This window comes from Cajanus cajan, chromosome 4, assembly GCF_000230855.2.
Source record: "Cajanus cajan strain Asha chromosome 4, NIPB_CcT2T_4, whole genome shotgun sequence".
In the NCBI taxonomy this organism is placed as follows: Eukaryota; Viridiplantae; Streptophyta; class Magnoliopsida; order Fabales; family Fabaceae; genus Cajanus; species Cajanus cajan.
Genome location: NC_138520.1, coordinates 75523107 through 75540417, shown reverse-complemented (window position 1 = coordinate 75540417; position 17311 = coordinate 75523107). Strand labels below are relative to the sequence as shown.

Genomic DNA, 17311 nt, shown 5'->3' with positions numbered 1-17311 from the left:
CCCAATCAAATCAAACATCACAAACACACAAAATTAGAATTCGTTTTCAGTTTCCAATTATGGCTTCAATCAATGAGCGTAGTGCAAGTGAAATGTTTCAAGGTCAAGCTCTCTTGTACAGACACTTGTATGCCTTCATAGACTCAATGTGTCTTAAATGGATCGTTGAGCTTCGCATACCAGACATAATCCACAATCATGCCAAACCCATTACTCTTCCAGAGTTGGTGTCGATTCTACAAATTCCACCAACTAAAGTTGGTCAAGTGCAGAGCCTCATGCGTTACCTTTCACACAATGGATTCTTTGAAAGAGTAAGAATCCATGAAAACTTTGAAGAAAAGGAGGCCTATGCTCTCACTGCTGCTTCAGAGCTACTTGTCAAAGGCAGCGAACTTAGTTTGGCTCCAATGGTTGAGTGTGTTCTTGACCCAACTCTCTCTGATTCATACCATCACTTGAAGAAGTGGGTTCATCAGGAAGATGTCACACTCTTTCACATCTCATTAGGGTCTCATTTCTGGGATTTTCTTACCAAAAATCCTGCATACAATGAGTCATTCAACGATGCAATGGCTAGTGATTCTCAAATCAGCAACTTGGCATTGAGAGATTGCAAGTTGGTCTTTGAGGGATTGGAGTCCATTGTGGATGTTGGTGGTGGAACTGGAACCACAGCCACTATCATCTCTCAGGCATTTCCTAACTTGAAATGCATTGTCTTTGACCGTCCTCAAGTTGTCCACAACTTGTCAGGGACCAACAATTTGGCATTTGTTGGTGGGGACATGTTCAGCTCTATTCCTAAGGCTGATGCAGTCCTGCTTAAGGTATGCATATCTAAACAATGATCAAATCTACTTGTTATTTTCTGCAAAAAACTTTTACCATTTCAGGTGAAGTTGCGGACACCATTTTTAATACTCTATCTTTTCTTTTATTCCTGCAGTGGATTCTTCATAATTGGTCCGATAAAGATTGCGTAAAGATATTAAAGAATTGTAAAGAAGCTATTTCAACTAATGGCAAAAAAGGAAAAGTGATTATCATAGATGTTGTGATAAACGAAAATCAAGATCAGCACGAAGTTACTGAACTAAAGCTCCTTATGGATGTAAACATGGCTTGTGTTAATGGAAAAGAGAGAAGTGAAGAAGAATGGATGAAACTCTTCAAGGAAGCAGGGTTCCAAGGCCACAAAATATCTCTCTTGACCGGCTATTTATCTCTTATTGAGATCTATCCTTAGATTCATTTAGTAATTCATCTTATGAACTCAATAAAATTGTCTTGTATTTTGACTGTAGTTTAAAATTAGAAGTTATACGAAGTGAATAAAAAGCCATGTATCATCAGGATGAAAAAAATCTTATGTGCTTCATGTGGCATTGGTGCAAAGATAAAGACATGTATCATTTATTTCTTTTTCCCTAATAGTCAAAAATTTATGTTTTATTTGTTTTCTTCTGGTGGAGATAATGTCATTTCTTTCTTTCTATTAGACAAAATATTGAAGTGTAAACTTATTTCAGTTTGTAATTGAATCAAAACATTAACATTAACATACCGATATGAGGATGCATTTTATGTGAGCTCTTAATATTTTTGTGTTGTGTTACTATCAATTTTGAGGGATTGTTGGAGTATGTATAACTTATAAGCATTGTTATACCAATATGTGACAGTGATGTTGTTGCAAACAATTGATTTTTATTATTACGCATATTTTTCTAGCTTGATATATAATGGCTAACCGCTAACCTTTATAATGTAATTTGTCGAATCATTTTTCATGAATAATTGGGATGGCTTTAGTGCTAGATATATAGTATATAGTATATGAAATTTTGTTCCTCTTTCACTACATAGAAATGGAAGATTGTGTAAACGAGGTCACAGAAGATGTTGTGGTACATGGTTTGACAAAAGTGGAGTGGTTAGTTAACTTTCCAATGTTATATTTGTGTTCTTTGAAGTTAGAATTAATGAATTCAAGGAATCTGTGTTGTAGACTACACTATGGTCTATGATATTAGACTAATGCATTGGTTATTCCGAGGTGTGCCAAGCAGGGTCAGTGTAAAAAAGTTATGTATCATTAGGTGATTTCTGGTATATCATTGGAGATTATTTTGTTTTGCAAGTTTAATTCGGGTATGCATTTGTTAATTGTTATGCGTGGGCTTTACATTGTGCAATCATGTTTTTGTGTCCTTATATCTTCGTACATCTTGGGAAACTAGAGTGTTGTGTTCAATCTTTATTTAAATGATTTTGTGATAGCTAATAGTGTATTAAATGTTATGGAATTGATAGATGATGATCATAAATTTACAGCAATTAGAAATGCAATGTTCTTCCCTCAAGTTGTGCATATTTTGGTTATCTTTGACACATCTTTTTGCCTTTGTCTGTTTACTTTTGCTTGATACTTGCATGTATAGCCGACACCTTGTAGTAAAGATTACACTACTAGAAAAATATTATTTTCTTGTGAATTTTTTTTAAAAAAATATTTGTAAATTTTTTTTACAAATTTTCTTGTAAAAATAATTTCACAAATTTTTTTTACGAATTTATTTTTTAAAAATAATTTTCATATATTTCTTACAAAATTTTTTATGAAAAATAATCTAAAAGAAATTTTTGCAATTTTTGCTACAATTTTAATGATCATAAAAAAAAATTCTATGGTAAAAATTTGCAAAAAATATTGTAAGAATTTTATTTTATTTCTTGCAGATTTTCTTGCAAAAATAAATTCGCAAGTAATGTTTACTAAAAGGTAAAAAAATTTCGCAGGTAACTTTTCTAACGGATTTTCCTGCCAATTTTAATTCGCAAAAAAATAAAAAAAAATATTGAAATTTATAAGTTTAATATTTTAAAAAAAACTTCAAGTCCCACATCGATTGAAAATAAAATAATTAAAAAGTATATAAGTTGGGGCAACACTTACCTTAAAAGTTGATTTGTATGGTTGAGGGTTAGACTTATAATCTACAATCTTAGAGTTTAAAGATTATGTTTCAGATGAATTAATTGTGAGCATTTGAAAGTTGAAGAATTATATTCCTGCAGAATTTTTTTGGAAACTTTCTTGTGAATTTTTTTATGTAGGAAACTTTCCTACGAATTTTTTTGCAATTGCGTAGGAAAATTTCTTGTGACATTTAAAATTCGCAAAAACATATTATCTACGAAGGTATTACTTGAAAATAAAATTTCGAAGAAAAATTCTTAGAAATAATGTTTATTGCGGATTTTAATACAAAATTCGCAGGAAAAGCCGTATGTAATAAGAGAAATTCTAGTAGTGTTAAATCTTATCTTAAAATCATTTTACATTACTATTTTACTTTTTGGTTTCCCTGTCACAACTTTATGTTTTTATTTTTTTTCCTTTCTTTGTTTAAACTTTAATTTTTTTCATTTCAACAATGTAGAGCTATCGAATATTTAATGCCTATTTATCTTCAAATGATAGTATTCTTTGAGGTCTTCATACTCTCGTCACAAATATATATTATGTAGTACTTTGTATCATTATATTGTGTTCATCTTGATTTCGGTTTACAGCCCTAATTATTCATAAACGATAACCATTGTTTTATGGCTTATGCTAGGAGTTTGAGAAATTAGTGTGTATATGCAAGACTATTATGAACGCAAAGATAGTGTGTATATTTTTGGTTTATTATTATCCCATAGCATTGTCACATTTATTATGATAACCATTGCAATGTTGCTTTGAACAGATGGAGAAATTTGAGAGAGAAATATTATTTATCAATTTATAATAAGAACACGTTTTTAAAAATAATTGCAAGTATATCTTTAAAATAATAAAAATAAGACAGTTTTAAATTATAATTAATGTAAAATAAAGTATATTTTTTATAATTTAAAACTGTTAGAAAATGAGTGATAAGTAAAAAAAAAACATTTTTAACAATTTAAAACGTGAATTAAGTTACATTTTCCGGTTCAATATATTGTGCGGATTAAAACAGTAAAAAACATTCATTAAAATTCAAATACTGACGGTTTAAACCGTCAAAAATTGACTAAATTTTTTGACATCCACAATCACGTTTGACTGTGATCTGATTTTGAAAATGTGATTTGGTGACGACTTTTAATCATCAGAAAAGACAAAAAAATATCATTACAAATCACATTTTTTTAGTGATATATATATATATATAGCATATTAAATAAGAATTATTTTCATTGTATAGAGCGAGAATTATAAATAAAATTGTTAAATTATATTTAAATGATTAAAATAAAAAAGAAAGACAGGAAATAGGTTATAATTTTTTTTAAAAAATGTTATTCTTAACTATATAAATATAATTTAATAATTTTATTTATAATTTTTGTTTTTCACTGTGACGGTCACGTAATACAAAGACAGACAGCCAGACACACACAATTGATTTTTTTTGTTGCCGCCTCAATTATCCAACATAAAAAAAGGTTTTGTACAGTTGACTTTTAAAATTATCACTGTAAAGTAACTTTACAAGATTATCTCGTTACAAATCATTATTATGATAAATTTGTTGATATTTTTATATTTATTTTAAAAATCATAGTAATAATTATTTTTTATTAATTCACGATGTTAAAGTTTTTACATTTATATAATATATTTATATTAATTAAGTATGTTTTTAATTTTTGCACAATAAATAAGTTTTTATTTTGATCTTCATAAGAAATTTTTATGTTTTTATCACTATAAAGTTTAGAAATATTATTTTTATTTTTTGTTATTATTAATTATTTTTAACTACTTATTTTATTTATTAAAAGATTAAATCATCATTTCAAGTGTTACTTACATAGGTATCATTTTAGTATTGACATTTCTGATTTTTTTTAGGTCCTTAAAATAAATTTTGTTTATCTATGTTAAAATTATCATTATTAATTAGAAATAATAATTTTAGATTTTAGAATAATAAAAAATAAAGAAAAATATTTTACAGGGACTATGTTTTATTTTATAATTATTAAAAATATTTTATAAAGATCAAAAATAATATTTACAAATTTTAAAAAATAGAAAAATTAAAGAATTATAATACTTAAAGTTAAAATTTGATCATTTCATAAATCAAAATAATAATATATCATTTAAAAAAATTGATTCAAATGTGAAATCTTTATTGGTTGGTATCTCGTGTGGTGTGATTTGGTCCCAAAAGTCAAAACCTGAAAGTGGACTAGTTTTTCATATGTTATATTTTTGGCATTTAAAGAAGTTTAGGGCAACACTGGTGTGGATGAAGAAACTAAGAAACTTTCCTTTGAAGCTATCAGAAGAGTTTTTTAACTTGGCTTGGAAGAATGGGTATCATTTAAAATGTAAATCTCTCATCATACTTTAGTAACTTTTCGCACCTGTCACACAATACCACCACAGATAGTTGAATTTTTTTACCCGCCTTCATTCACAAGTTAAGGGTGCGTTTTATTTCAGAAAATACTTTTTTATTCTCAATTTTAGAAAATAACTTATTTTTAAAATTTAAAATTTAGAAAACAAGTCTGGTTAAGTCATTTTTTCATAAAATTTTATAAAATGTTTATGATGTAAAATTTATAAACAAATTTCGAATAATAAATTTATAATATATATAATATTATTTAAATTATTGTATTATTTATATAATAAATAAATAGATCTAAATATATAATTAGTATTAAATCTTATCTTTTATACACACATATAAGAAATTCACTTATTCTAAGAATAAATTTATTTATATTTTCTATTTATCTATTTATAGAATAATTATGTTAAATAAACTATGAAATAGCTACCAATATTTGATTATAATATTTAATTATAATAATGAAATAATATATTTTTATTAATAAGAATTTAATTAAATAATATATAACATATGAGCTTAAAAGTCTATAGAATAATTATGTTAAATAAACTATAAAATAACTTTTTACTCGTATTAATTACATTAGAATATTACTTATATGTAACGAGTTAATTTTTAGTGATTCATCTATTTGTAAAGTTTGGGATAAGGTTCTTTTTTTGTATTATTCATTATATTTTGATCTTGTGCTGTAAGTGTTCTAATATGTATTGATAGTATTTTAAGTTCTTTTAGTCATGCCTTGTGATTAAAAAAAATTTTAAATGAAATTTTGCCTTTTAAAAAAAATGAGTTAAATTATTAGAAAAATAAAAAAATTATAAAGATAATGTTAAAATGATTATTTTTATAATAAAAAATATTTGTTAAAATTAAAATTAAACAAATTTTTAAACTTATTTTCTCTTTTCTTTAAAAATAGAACTAAAAATGGTGAAACTAAACAAACTCTTAGTTCCACTTAGACTTAATTATATAGTAATATATATCATCCTAAATTCAATTTTTTAAAACAAAATCTAGATTAACCACTAGGATTAACCTAGTGGTTAGATGAGGAGGGGTTATGATAGTTAGAAGCATGAGGACCTAAGTTCAATCTTAATTACAACCATCTTTGTAATTTTTTCTATTTTTACCCAAAAAAAAAAAACAAAAAAAAAGAATCTAGATTCAAACCTGAAATATTTATTCGTTGCAGTCTTGTTGTGTGATTTCATCAAAGTTTTCGTATATTTATATTTTTGCCCTTCTAGAAATTTAGGTAAACTCACATGGGGATTTATCTTTCATGCAAACAAAAATCAGGAACAGAATCCCATCACATATGACCTTGAATAGTGAAACCAAAATTGGCAAGTTTGTCAGCACAAGAATTTCCCTCTCAGAAAATGTGGGAGACTCTAAACTGCATCTGTGAGTCAACTAAAGACAGCTCTCTCATCTATTTTGAAGTCTCCAAGGAATGACAGTTAGAGAAGTAAACGCTTTAACCACTAAAACAAAATAACATTCCAACCAAAACCTATTCCAAGCCTATAGAGTGGCGGATTCCATAGCAACCATGGCTCCAATTAGTTTTGCATGAAGAGCAAATTTAATGCCTAGGAACTCAGAAAAACAACCTAGGATGGCACTAGTGTTGTACTGAAAAAGACTACCACAAACAGTTAATCCAGGATCACCTTTAGAAACACCATCTGTGTTGCATTTAATCCACCCACACAGAGGAGGAAACTAATCCACCTGAATGATAGAAGGATCCTTTAGAGCATGCCCATCCACAACAAAGGCCTTCAAAACGTACATGTAACTCTTAATGTATGGAAACCCGAGGAGTGGTTACCTGAGAGACGTGGTTGCAATTGTAATCCAAGTGATATCTTGATGAGGGGTAAAAGAGGTATTTTGAAATCTAGTGCAGTTCCTACAATGTTAGATAGCCTAGATTGCATTAATAAGGCCAACTAGGCGAATGTCACGAATTTGGGGACTAGTAGAACAATCCTAAATATGAAGTAAAGAGGAGAAATCAATATCGCACAAGTTCAAATTATAAAATTTCATTAATTAAATTTTATTTAACATAAATTTAAAATAGAATAAGAGTTATATAAATCTCAAATAAATTCTAAAATAAATTAAACTTCTAAAAATTTAAAGTAAGAACAAATAAAAATATAGGTATGAAACGGGTAAGTACATAATCAATTTCGTTCCCACTTTAATAAATCGACTATTATATATCCATATCTGTACATGTACTTGTGCTCAATCAAATTGAATATTTATTATTAAAGTTAAGACAGGTTTGAGAATTATTTACAAGTATAAATTTACTCATCATCCCTATTTAGGAATTCTAATTATAATACTTTGCTCATTTTTAAAAAATTTTGCAATTTTGTTAAGTTTCGTTAAAAAACAAATAATACCAAAATATCATTAATACAACCATCCCCTTAGAGAGATAATTATTGCATTATCCCATATTCTTGTTTTAAAATAAATAATTTTTTCCTTTAACGAATATAAATGTTACACTTTAACAATTTATCTCTTGGGATGTTTGATAGGATAAAAGTTTTTTCATACCCAGGAATCATGTTTTTTGAGAATCATGATTCACGTGAATAATTAAAATATGTTTGGTTACTCATAAAAACTTCTAAGAATATTCATTCAAAATTCATGAGAATTAAATATTTTCATGTTTGGTACAATATCCTTTATTAAAATAAAATCATTATATTTATTTATTTATTTAAATCTTATTACAAATATGATATTAAACTATTTTAAAATTTTGAAAACTTATTAAAATTATTTAAATACAAAATTTAAAAAATGATACATTATAAATAAGAAGAATAAAATATATTATTTTATTTCATTCAAATAGAAAAATAAAAATAAAAATAAAAAAATGTTAACAAATACCATTAAATGATTAAAATGTAAAAATAAAATAAATTTTAATAATATTATTAAAATTGACAAGACTAAAAAATAATTAAATATAAAAAAAGAGAGAGAGAAATAGGGATATGGGAGGGAGCAGAGAGAAAGAGAAGGGAGGGGGAGAGGGAAACAAGGAGAGAGGAAGAGAGGGAGAGTGAAAGTGAGAATGAGAGAGATAGAACGAGAAAGAGAAATAGAAGAAGAGAGAGATATTTTTTTTAAAAAAAATGAATGTTGTGTTCTTTTTATATACATAAAAATTTTCTCTTGGAAAAATTAGATTCCCACCTTCTCCTATAAAAATATTTTTATGAAAAAGTGAGATAAAAATGGTTCTCGAAAAATTATATTTCTAAAATTTTTTTTATAAATAGCTACCAAATATGAAAAATTAAGATTTTATCTTTAAGAAATGTAAAAATATTCCGTATGCTAAATGTTTTAAAAAATTATCTCTTAGATTTATATATTTAATTATTATTTGAAAAATATTTTTAAATTTTAGAAAATTAATTATATATTTAAAATAAATACTTTAATCATTTAAATATTTTTAAAGTTATTAAAATAATATAAAAGAATAATAAAATCAAACACATATATTAAGTATTTAATAAGGGAAGTTAATGAAATATCTTTTTAAATATTTAAATAAAATATTTTTTATTATATGATATTATATATATATATACACTAAATTAAGGTGATATCTAAGTTTTAAGATATTATTTAATTGATTTTATTAATAAAATATTTTAAGAATTATCTACATAAATTGGTGTGTTTTGATAAAATATTATTTTTCATATTTAATCATATAATGTTTAATATTAAACATACAATTTATATATATATATATATATATATAAATTTTTTTACATGTATATATATAAAAGTGTATTGATGAGGATTTTCGCAAACCCTCCACTTGGCAAGTGAACCAAGTTTCGAAGTAGTATTCAAATATCGTCCTCAGAGATTTGAGTGTTTAGTAATTCTTGCTCTAATGATTTAAATGAGAATATTGTTATGATTGCAAATGAGTGAAGATAGGGTAGAACCACACAATAAAATAAATGTAGTAAAGACAATGGTTAAGAAACAAGGATTGGTTCAGGAGCACTTGCTAACTCGTAGATCTTCTTAAAATAAATGCGATTCTAATTCCATTATTTCCACGTTCATTAAGTAATTCAACAAGATTCCTCAAGGTTGAATCCTAAAGTCATTAAGCTCAAAACATGATTCCTCTATGTTTTGAGTTTAACACTTCGCATTAAGAACAATGACTTGAACAATGTGACTAACCAAATCAAGTCTATTCCTAGAACAAGAAATGATTAGGTGCAAGATTCAGTTCGGGTTTTCGAAAACGTTTTCCAACTGGATTCAAAAGCCAAAAATCATACAACGGGTGATCAAGCCAATATAAGCATTAAGAGAAGAATCAAGCACAAATAATGAGATCAAAATGCATATATTTAAGAAGAAGAGGAGTTAGTAGTTACATCCAACCAATCCTAAATAAGTTTAGCCACACATGGCCATTACAAGATCTAAGAAGTAAAAGAAGAGATTACAAAGTAGAAGATGAGAACAAGGGGTTGGGCTTCGTTCCCAAATGACCCAGCTGCCCAAGTCTTCGTTCTTGCTTCGTTTCTCCCTTCACGTCCTCCTTACTCTGTTCTTTCTCCTCTGTTCGTGATGCCCCCTTTTTTCAGATTTTTCCCCTTTTATATGAGCTTTAAAACAGGGGCAAAGAGTGATTTTTCCTCCCACGACTGCAATTGTAGATCCACGGCTATGGCTGTGGAGAGTCCTTCAGGGTGAAGAAACCTCCAAAGCTGCAGCTGTGGTTTTACAGCTATAGCTGTGGCAACTCCTTCAAGCTTAAGGAACCTCCAGCGTTGCAGTTGTGAAGCCACAGCTATGGCTGTGGATCTCTGGAGTTTTTGTTGGGTCCTGGGTGCTCCATGGCTTTAGCTTTGAGTTCACAGCTTTAGCTTCAACTCTCTGGAGCTTCAAATTGTATTTCAGATTTTCACAGCTCGAGCTCCAGATCCACAGCTATAACTTCAAGTCTCTGGAACCAAAAATGAGAATTCCAGATTTCCACAGCTATAGCTGCAGAACCACAGCTATAGCTGCAAGTTTCTGGCCTTCAAAATTTCTCCCCAGATTTCCACAGCTATAGCTCCAGAACCACAGCTATGGCTGTGGAACTTTGTCTTCTCAATTTTTCTACAAAAATGGAGGGAAAACATTAAGATTTTGCTACTACTCTTCTATCCTTTTAATATACTTTGATTTTTCCAATTTAGGAGGTAAAATAACATATATAACTATCTACAAGTACCAAAAAGAGTAGTAAAAGTTGAGTGTAAATCATGCATAAAAGACACTCAACATGTATATAACTTATTTAATAAATTTTATTTTATTTATTTAATAATTTAGGTACACTTTCATTTAGAAACGGTAGTATATTAAAATTAGCATTTTTTAAAGTCAAATAAGTTAGGTACAATTTCATTTAGAAACTGTAGTATATTAAAAAATTAGAGATTCTAGAATATCAGTTTTCCTTTTGAAACTTTATATAAAGAGCAGCAAATTATTCTGAAACGCCATAACACAAAACTAAAAACTAAATTCACAAGCAAAAACAATTATGGCTTCAAATACTGGCAGTAAAACAAGTGAGATATTTCAAGGTCAAGTTCTCTTGTACAGAAATTTGTATGGCCTAGTAGACGCTATGTGTCTTAAATGGATGGCTGAGCTTGGCATTCCAGACATAATCCATAACCATGGTCAACCCATCACGTTTCCAGAGTTGGTGTCAACTCTACAAGTTCCACCAACTAAAGTTAGTGGTGTCCAGAGTCTCATGCACTACCTAGCACACAAAGGTTTCTTTGAGATAGTAAGAATCCATGACAACGTAGAAGAAAAGGAAGCATATGCTCTCACTGCTGCATCAGAGCTTCTTGTCAAAGGCAGTGACCTTTGTCTAGCACCAATGGTTGAGTGTCTTCTTAACCCAACTTTTGCAGATTCATTCCATCAGTTGAAGAAGTGGACTTATGAGGATGATCTCACACTATTTAATATCTCCTTAGGATCACCTTTGTGGGACTTTCTTAACAAAAACCCCGCATTTAACAAGTTATTCAATGAAGCAATGGCTAGTGATTCTCAGATGATGAACTTGGCGTTGAGAGATTGCAAGGCGTTTGAAGGACTGGAATCCATTGTGGATGTTGGTGGTGGAACTGGAATCACAGCCAAGATTATCTGTGAGACATTTCCTAACTTGAAATGCATTGTGTTGGATCGTCCACACGTTGTAGAGAACTTGTCAGGAAGAAACAATTTGACATATGTTGGTGGGGACATGTTTAAATCTATTCCCAAGGCTGATGCAGTTCTATTTAAGGTATGTATGCATAAACAAAGATTTACTAGCCTTAATTGTTTAGTTATATAAACTTTCTTTATTCCATAAAGAATTGAGTGAATTCAGAGAAATTGAGGGTTGGTGAGGATTACTGCTAGTTTATCTTATCTTGTATCATGAGTTACAATGACAGATTTATCCGAAACCTTTTTCCCTGCTTGATAAAAAAGATGTCTAGCTTATGTGTTTTGATTGTGACTTAGAGCCACAGTGCTGAGGTTGTCACATCAAAGCACTAGGTGCAAAATAGCATTTCTAAGCTCTTGTAGGAGAATTTCAATCCATATGATTTTTGCTACAATAGTCAAACATTTGTATTCAGCTTTAGCATTAGACCAAGCTACAATAATCTGTGTTTTGGACCTCCATGAGATCAAATTTGTATTCTGTGTCTTCCTCAAAAATTTTAACACGTCCTTCGTTGTCATGTTGGTGACAGAATTTTTTTGGATTTGTTCTCATAAATTTCAAAAGCTCCTCTAAGTGAAGGAAATAAGTTTTTCTAAAAATTGAAATTATTTTATATTCAAGCTAATTTTTGTAGAAACTCTTTCTTATTAATTTTTTAATTTATGTATAAAATATTTATTTTTTTTTTTGGTTCGTCTCTGGAGTATCCAGAGCCGATAGCAGTGACTAATCTCCTTGCCGATAACTGGTCCCAAGATTTAACGCGATTGCATACACAAGGCAGGATTCGAACTCCTGACCTTGCTTAAGCGTGGATCAAGCCTTACTGCTGAACCACACGCTTGAGGTTATAAGAAAAATAAATATTTTCTTTCTATTTTCTTCTTATACATGTACTTAATTATTTATGGAGTGATTTATTCGAACGGGTCTTTTTTTCGTAAGAATTTGTTAAGATGCACTCACTTTTTTTTAGTAGGAGGGAATATATTTGCATGTGCTAACTCGATCGGTGCTGAGTCAGCAACAAATAATATGAATTAGCAGCTAGAATATACGCAAATAGAAATAACAACCATACACTGATGAGTACACTACAACTTTAAAACGAAATTCTAATCCTTCACCATTTCTATTTGAATTCTTGCAGTGGATTTTTCATAATTGGAACGACAACGATTGCATGAAGATACTAGAAAATTCTAAAGAAGCTATTTCAAGTGCAGGAAAAAAAGGAAAAGTAATTGTCATAGATATTGTGATAAACGAAAACAAAGAAGAGCACGAAATTACTGGACTTAAGCTCATGATGGATGTACACATGGCTAGTGTTATTAATGGAAAAGAGAGAAGAGAAGAAGAATGGAAAAAACTCTTTGTGAAAGCAGGATTCCAAAGCTACAAAATATCTCCTTTAACAGGGTATTTATCTCTTATTGAGATTTATCCTTAAATATAATGTTGTGATCCATTTAATAGTCTACTTGTTATGAACCGAATAAAGTTGCATTGTGTATTTGCTACCATCAATACAATAACTAGGTGAAAAACGTGGCAATAAGAATTTATAGGAGATGAGAATTATAAATCTGAAATTTGATGAATGTACGTGTGAAAGTGTATGTTATATTCAAAGAGATCGCATGATTAATATAATATTCGTCATGAGAATTTGAATCTTTTGAGTTCAATAATATTGGCTAATTCTATAGCCAATTTTACTTAGTGCAATAAGACTTTTGTTGTAGTTGATGTGTGAAAGTGTATGTTTTAATATGAAGCAAAAAAGCTAATGCTTTTGTAGCTTATATAGAATAAGAAAAGTAATCAAGTAATAAGTAACTTGTGTGGTTAGCAAATAAATCCAAATTAAATTATCTCTATATAACTAATATCAACCAAATTAACCTTTATCAGAACACCTCTTGCAACTTGGAGAATGTGTAACTTACATTCACTAGTGCAAAAATAGGCTACTACGTTACCTAATTTACGTCAGCATAAAGAAAATACGATGTTATAAAAATGCGGTGGTAGTTTCGTAAATAAAGAGTCACTAATTTACGTCGGACATGGGGGGTCTGATGTAAATTATACAATCTACGTTGGACCGTGTTTATAGCCGACGTAGATTGTATAATTTACGTCGGACCCCGTGGCCGACGTAAATTAGTGATTATATGCTCCAACGTTTCACTCTCTTCCCGCGCGCGCATTGTTTGCAAAAGCTGTCTAAGTTTCTCTCATTTGTTATCTCGTTCGTTTGTTTGCATATTCGACGTTTCTCCAAGTCTCTAAGAGCTGCACATTCAACGTTTGAGGTAAGTTTCTTGTACGCATTATTTTTTAAATTTTCTGTTAGATGTTCATCTAGAACGGCCCATTCTGCAACCAGAACGGGCCGTTCTTGTTGAATTTTTTATTTGTGAATTGTTGATCTGGAATGGGCCATTCCGAAACCATAACAGGCCGTTCCAGATAAACAATTAACACGAAAATTTTGTAACTGGAACGGGCCGTTCTGATTTCAGAACGGCCCGTTCCAGTTGCAATAAATTTGTGTTAATTGTTTATCTGGAACGGCCCGTTCTAGTTTTAGAACGGGCCGTTCCAGATGCATTTAAGAAGGACTTTTTAGGTATTGACTTTTAGTTTACCATCGTATTAGTAGAAATATTTATCGATTTTATTCGAAATTACTATCAATTTTTTAGGGTTGTAGTTTAGGTTAGAAAAATTATGAATAACCGAGTCAATAGTTAATTTGTGTTAATATATAGATAATGAATCGAAATTAAATGTCAATTATAAGGGTAATTAAAATTTTTCATTATGTTTTAAAACTGTAATTATATATATTGGCTAACATCTATTTTTATTTCAATTAATTAGAATTGTGTCTGGAACTAATATTTTAAGTGGAAGAAGCAGATCATCAAAGACATTGCACTTCATATACCCTAAGGTTAGCAAATTAATTAATACAGGCAATAATATTTGAATTTATTGATTTTGGAAATAATACTTATTTGTTTCTCATTTTAGTGTAATAAGCAACAAGACTCGTTTGAATGTGGCTATTACATCATGTATTAGATGAGAGTCATAGTTTCTGCGGGTATTATTGATTCTTGGGCACAGGTAATTCATATCAAAATTTATTTAAGTATATTTACCTTTACGATAATTAACATTGCATATTAATGTCACTTAAATTAATGTTTCAGGTCTTTCAAGATCCATCTCCATTGCCCGAAGATGAGATCATCAAGATAAGAGAATAATGGACAACTTTTTTTCTTTAAAGTATACAATAGTTAGATTTCTAAGTTTAGTTAGTTAGATATTATGTTTATAGTTTGATAGCATTGACAAACATATGTTTTATAGCTTTTTTATGATAATAGGATTTACATTGTCATAATTTATGCTTTTTAAGATTTATATATTATTTTCTTTTTGTCATTCAATTTTGAAATATAATTTGAATTTGTATTCTGGACTACCTGGTTTAGGTTTTATATTTTGCACTATATATATACAGGTTTTGGGTATATCAAAAATTAACAAAAAATTTTAATTACGTCGGACTACACCATAGCTAATGTAAATTTACGTCGGGCCTAGCACTGGCCAACGTAAATTTACGTCAGACATGGTGTGTCCGACGTAAATTCTTGCGTGTATTTTCTTTAATTTTAAACCCTATTTTATGTCAGTCCTAAGGAATGTCCGACGTAAATTTACGTCGTCTATCACAGGCGACATAAATTTATGTCTCCCGCATTAGCGTCAGAGCCTTTTCTGACGTAAAATCCTTAAAATAGCCGAAGTTAAAGACCTATTTTGTACTAGTGACTCCAAGCTTGAAATAAGTAACGCAACTTACATCAATTGATGACTAACACTTTATTATAATTTGTGGAGTCATAAATGTTGTTATATTTCATTTAAAAATTTAAAAATTAAAAATTAAAGTTAAATCATAAAATGACGATTAATAATTTAAGGATTTGTGTGATTACGAGTACTAAATTAAACTATATATGTACAATCTATATTAAGTCATTATTTGAAAATAATTTAGTAACTTTTATTCAAAAATTCTTACTTATCCTCTTGATTTAAAATTTAAAATTTTGAATTTTACAATGTATATGGAAGGATGATGTTTTATTAAGGAACAAAAAATATGGTCACAACAAAATAGTCAATAATATCAAATAATATAATGTGTTTATTTCATGGTTCGAAAAACGCTACCTTATAATTAGGGTCAATTATGAAGTTACAAATTATGGGAAGAAGAGAAAGGTGTTGATTCATCATATAAAAAAAAAAAAAAAACAATTTTGTATTTGTTCTCTATGAGAAAAATAGTGCATTATTTTGACTATATGTGTGAATATAGGTCACGTTGGTCAAACCTCATAACCTTAACTTCTAGAGTTGGAGTAGTTGATTGGATAGGAAATTAGGTCATTGGTGGATCATTAGGATATATATAGTTGGTGGATTGTTAGAGATGGGTAACCATTGGAGTTATTTTTTGCGAGATTTTGATTGAGTCACTATATTGATCAACAGGTCGATCATGAAAATTATATCAATTGGCAAGATCAATTGTTGCTTGTAAGTTATTACATCAACTGACAGCATAGTGTCTCAATAGTCATGAGTGTCTTAATTAGGAAAAAATTATTTGAATTGATGTGGTCAACCAACACTAGCGAATAAGTGTAAAACATGAATTGTTTTTCACAATGTTTGAAATTTGTGTGATATACTTATTCGGCATCAAAATTGCAAGATTGCAAGTAAATTAGAAGTTAAAATACTTTTTAATTGCTATAATTTTAATTATTTTACTTTTTAGTCTTTATGCTTTAAAATAGATTATTTTTGTTCTTATACTTATCTTTAACGATCAGTTTGTTCTTATACTTTTTACAATTATTTTTTGTTTTATCATTTAAGATAAATCTTTTTAGTTTTTATATTTAAAATTTTTTAATCCTTTTAATTTATTATTTTTTTTGTAACGTTGTCTCCTTCATATTAATATAATAGACGTACTAATTAAACTTTGTATATTTGATGTCAAATTTATCATGCTTCTCTTAACATTTTATTTCTTTTTTATAATTTTTTGTGATGTGAATTATTGAAACATTCTTTTTCATCTTCACAAATTAAAAATCTCAACTACATCAATAAAAAAAATAGACAATATTATATAAAAAAAATAGCAATAAGGACTAATTAGAAGGATTAAAAAATTACAAATATAAAAATTAAAAGATCAATTTTAAAATATAAGAACTAAAAGTGATTGAAAAAGAAAAATATTATAATTAAAAAAATTTATTTTAAATTATAAGGATTAAAAAAGTATAGTAAATAAAATTATATATAGATATTAAAAATGTATATTGACAAATTAAATTTAGCATGAAACTATATATCTTAAGTAATTGTTTTAACCAAAAAAAAATTTTATGGCTATTAACTTCTAGAAAGCATATATATATATATATATATATATATATATATATATATATATATATATATA

General features: G+C 28.4%; 2 protein-coding genes across 2 annotated transcripts; both read left to right on the top strand.

Moving 5' to 3' along the window:
- LOC109802838 (isoflavone 7-O-methyltransferase-like) lies at positions 1 to 1592 on the top strand. Its single transcript, XM_083073086.1, has 2 exons — positions 1 to 830; positions 950 to 1592. Exons 1-2 carry the CDS (start codon positions 60 to 62, stop codon positions 1247 to 1249), a joined length of 1071 nt encoding a protein of 356 aa, XP_082929212.1. The 5' UTR covers positions 1 to 59; the 3' UTR covers positions 1250 to 1592.
- A 9401-nt stretch (positions 1593 to 10993) lies between these two features.
- On the top strand, positions 10994 to 13416 carry LOC109802960 (isoflavone 7-O-methyltransferase). Its single transcript, XM_020364394.3, has 2 exons — positions 10994 to 11808; positions 12890 to 13416. The coding sequence occupies exons 1-2, from the start codon at positions 11041 to 11043 to the stop codon at positions 13190 to 13192; spliced, it is 1071 nt and encodes a 356-aa protein (XP_020219983.1). The 5' UTR covers positions 10994 to 11040; the 3' UTR covers positions 13193 to 13416.
- Positions 13417 to 17311: the final 3895 nt, after the last annotated feature.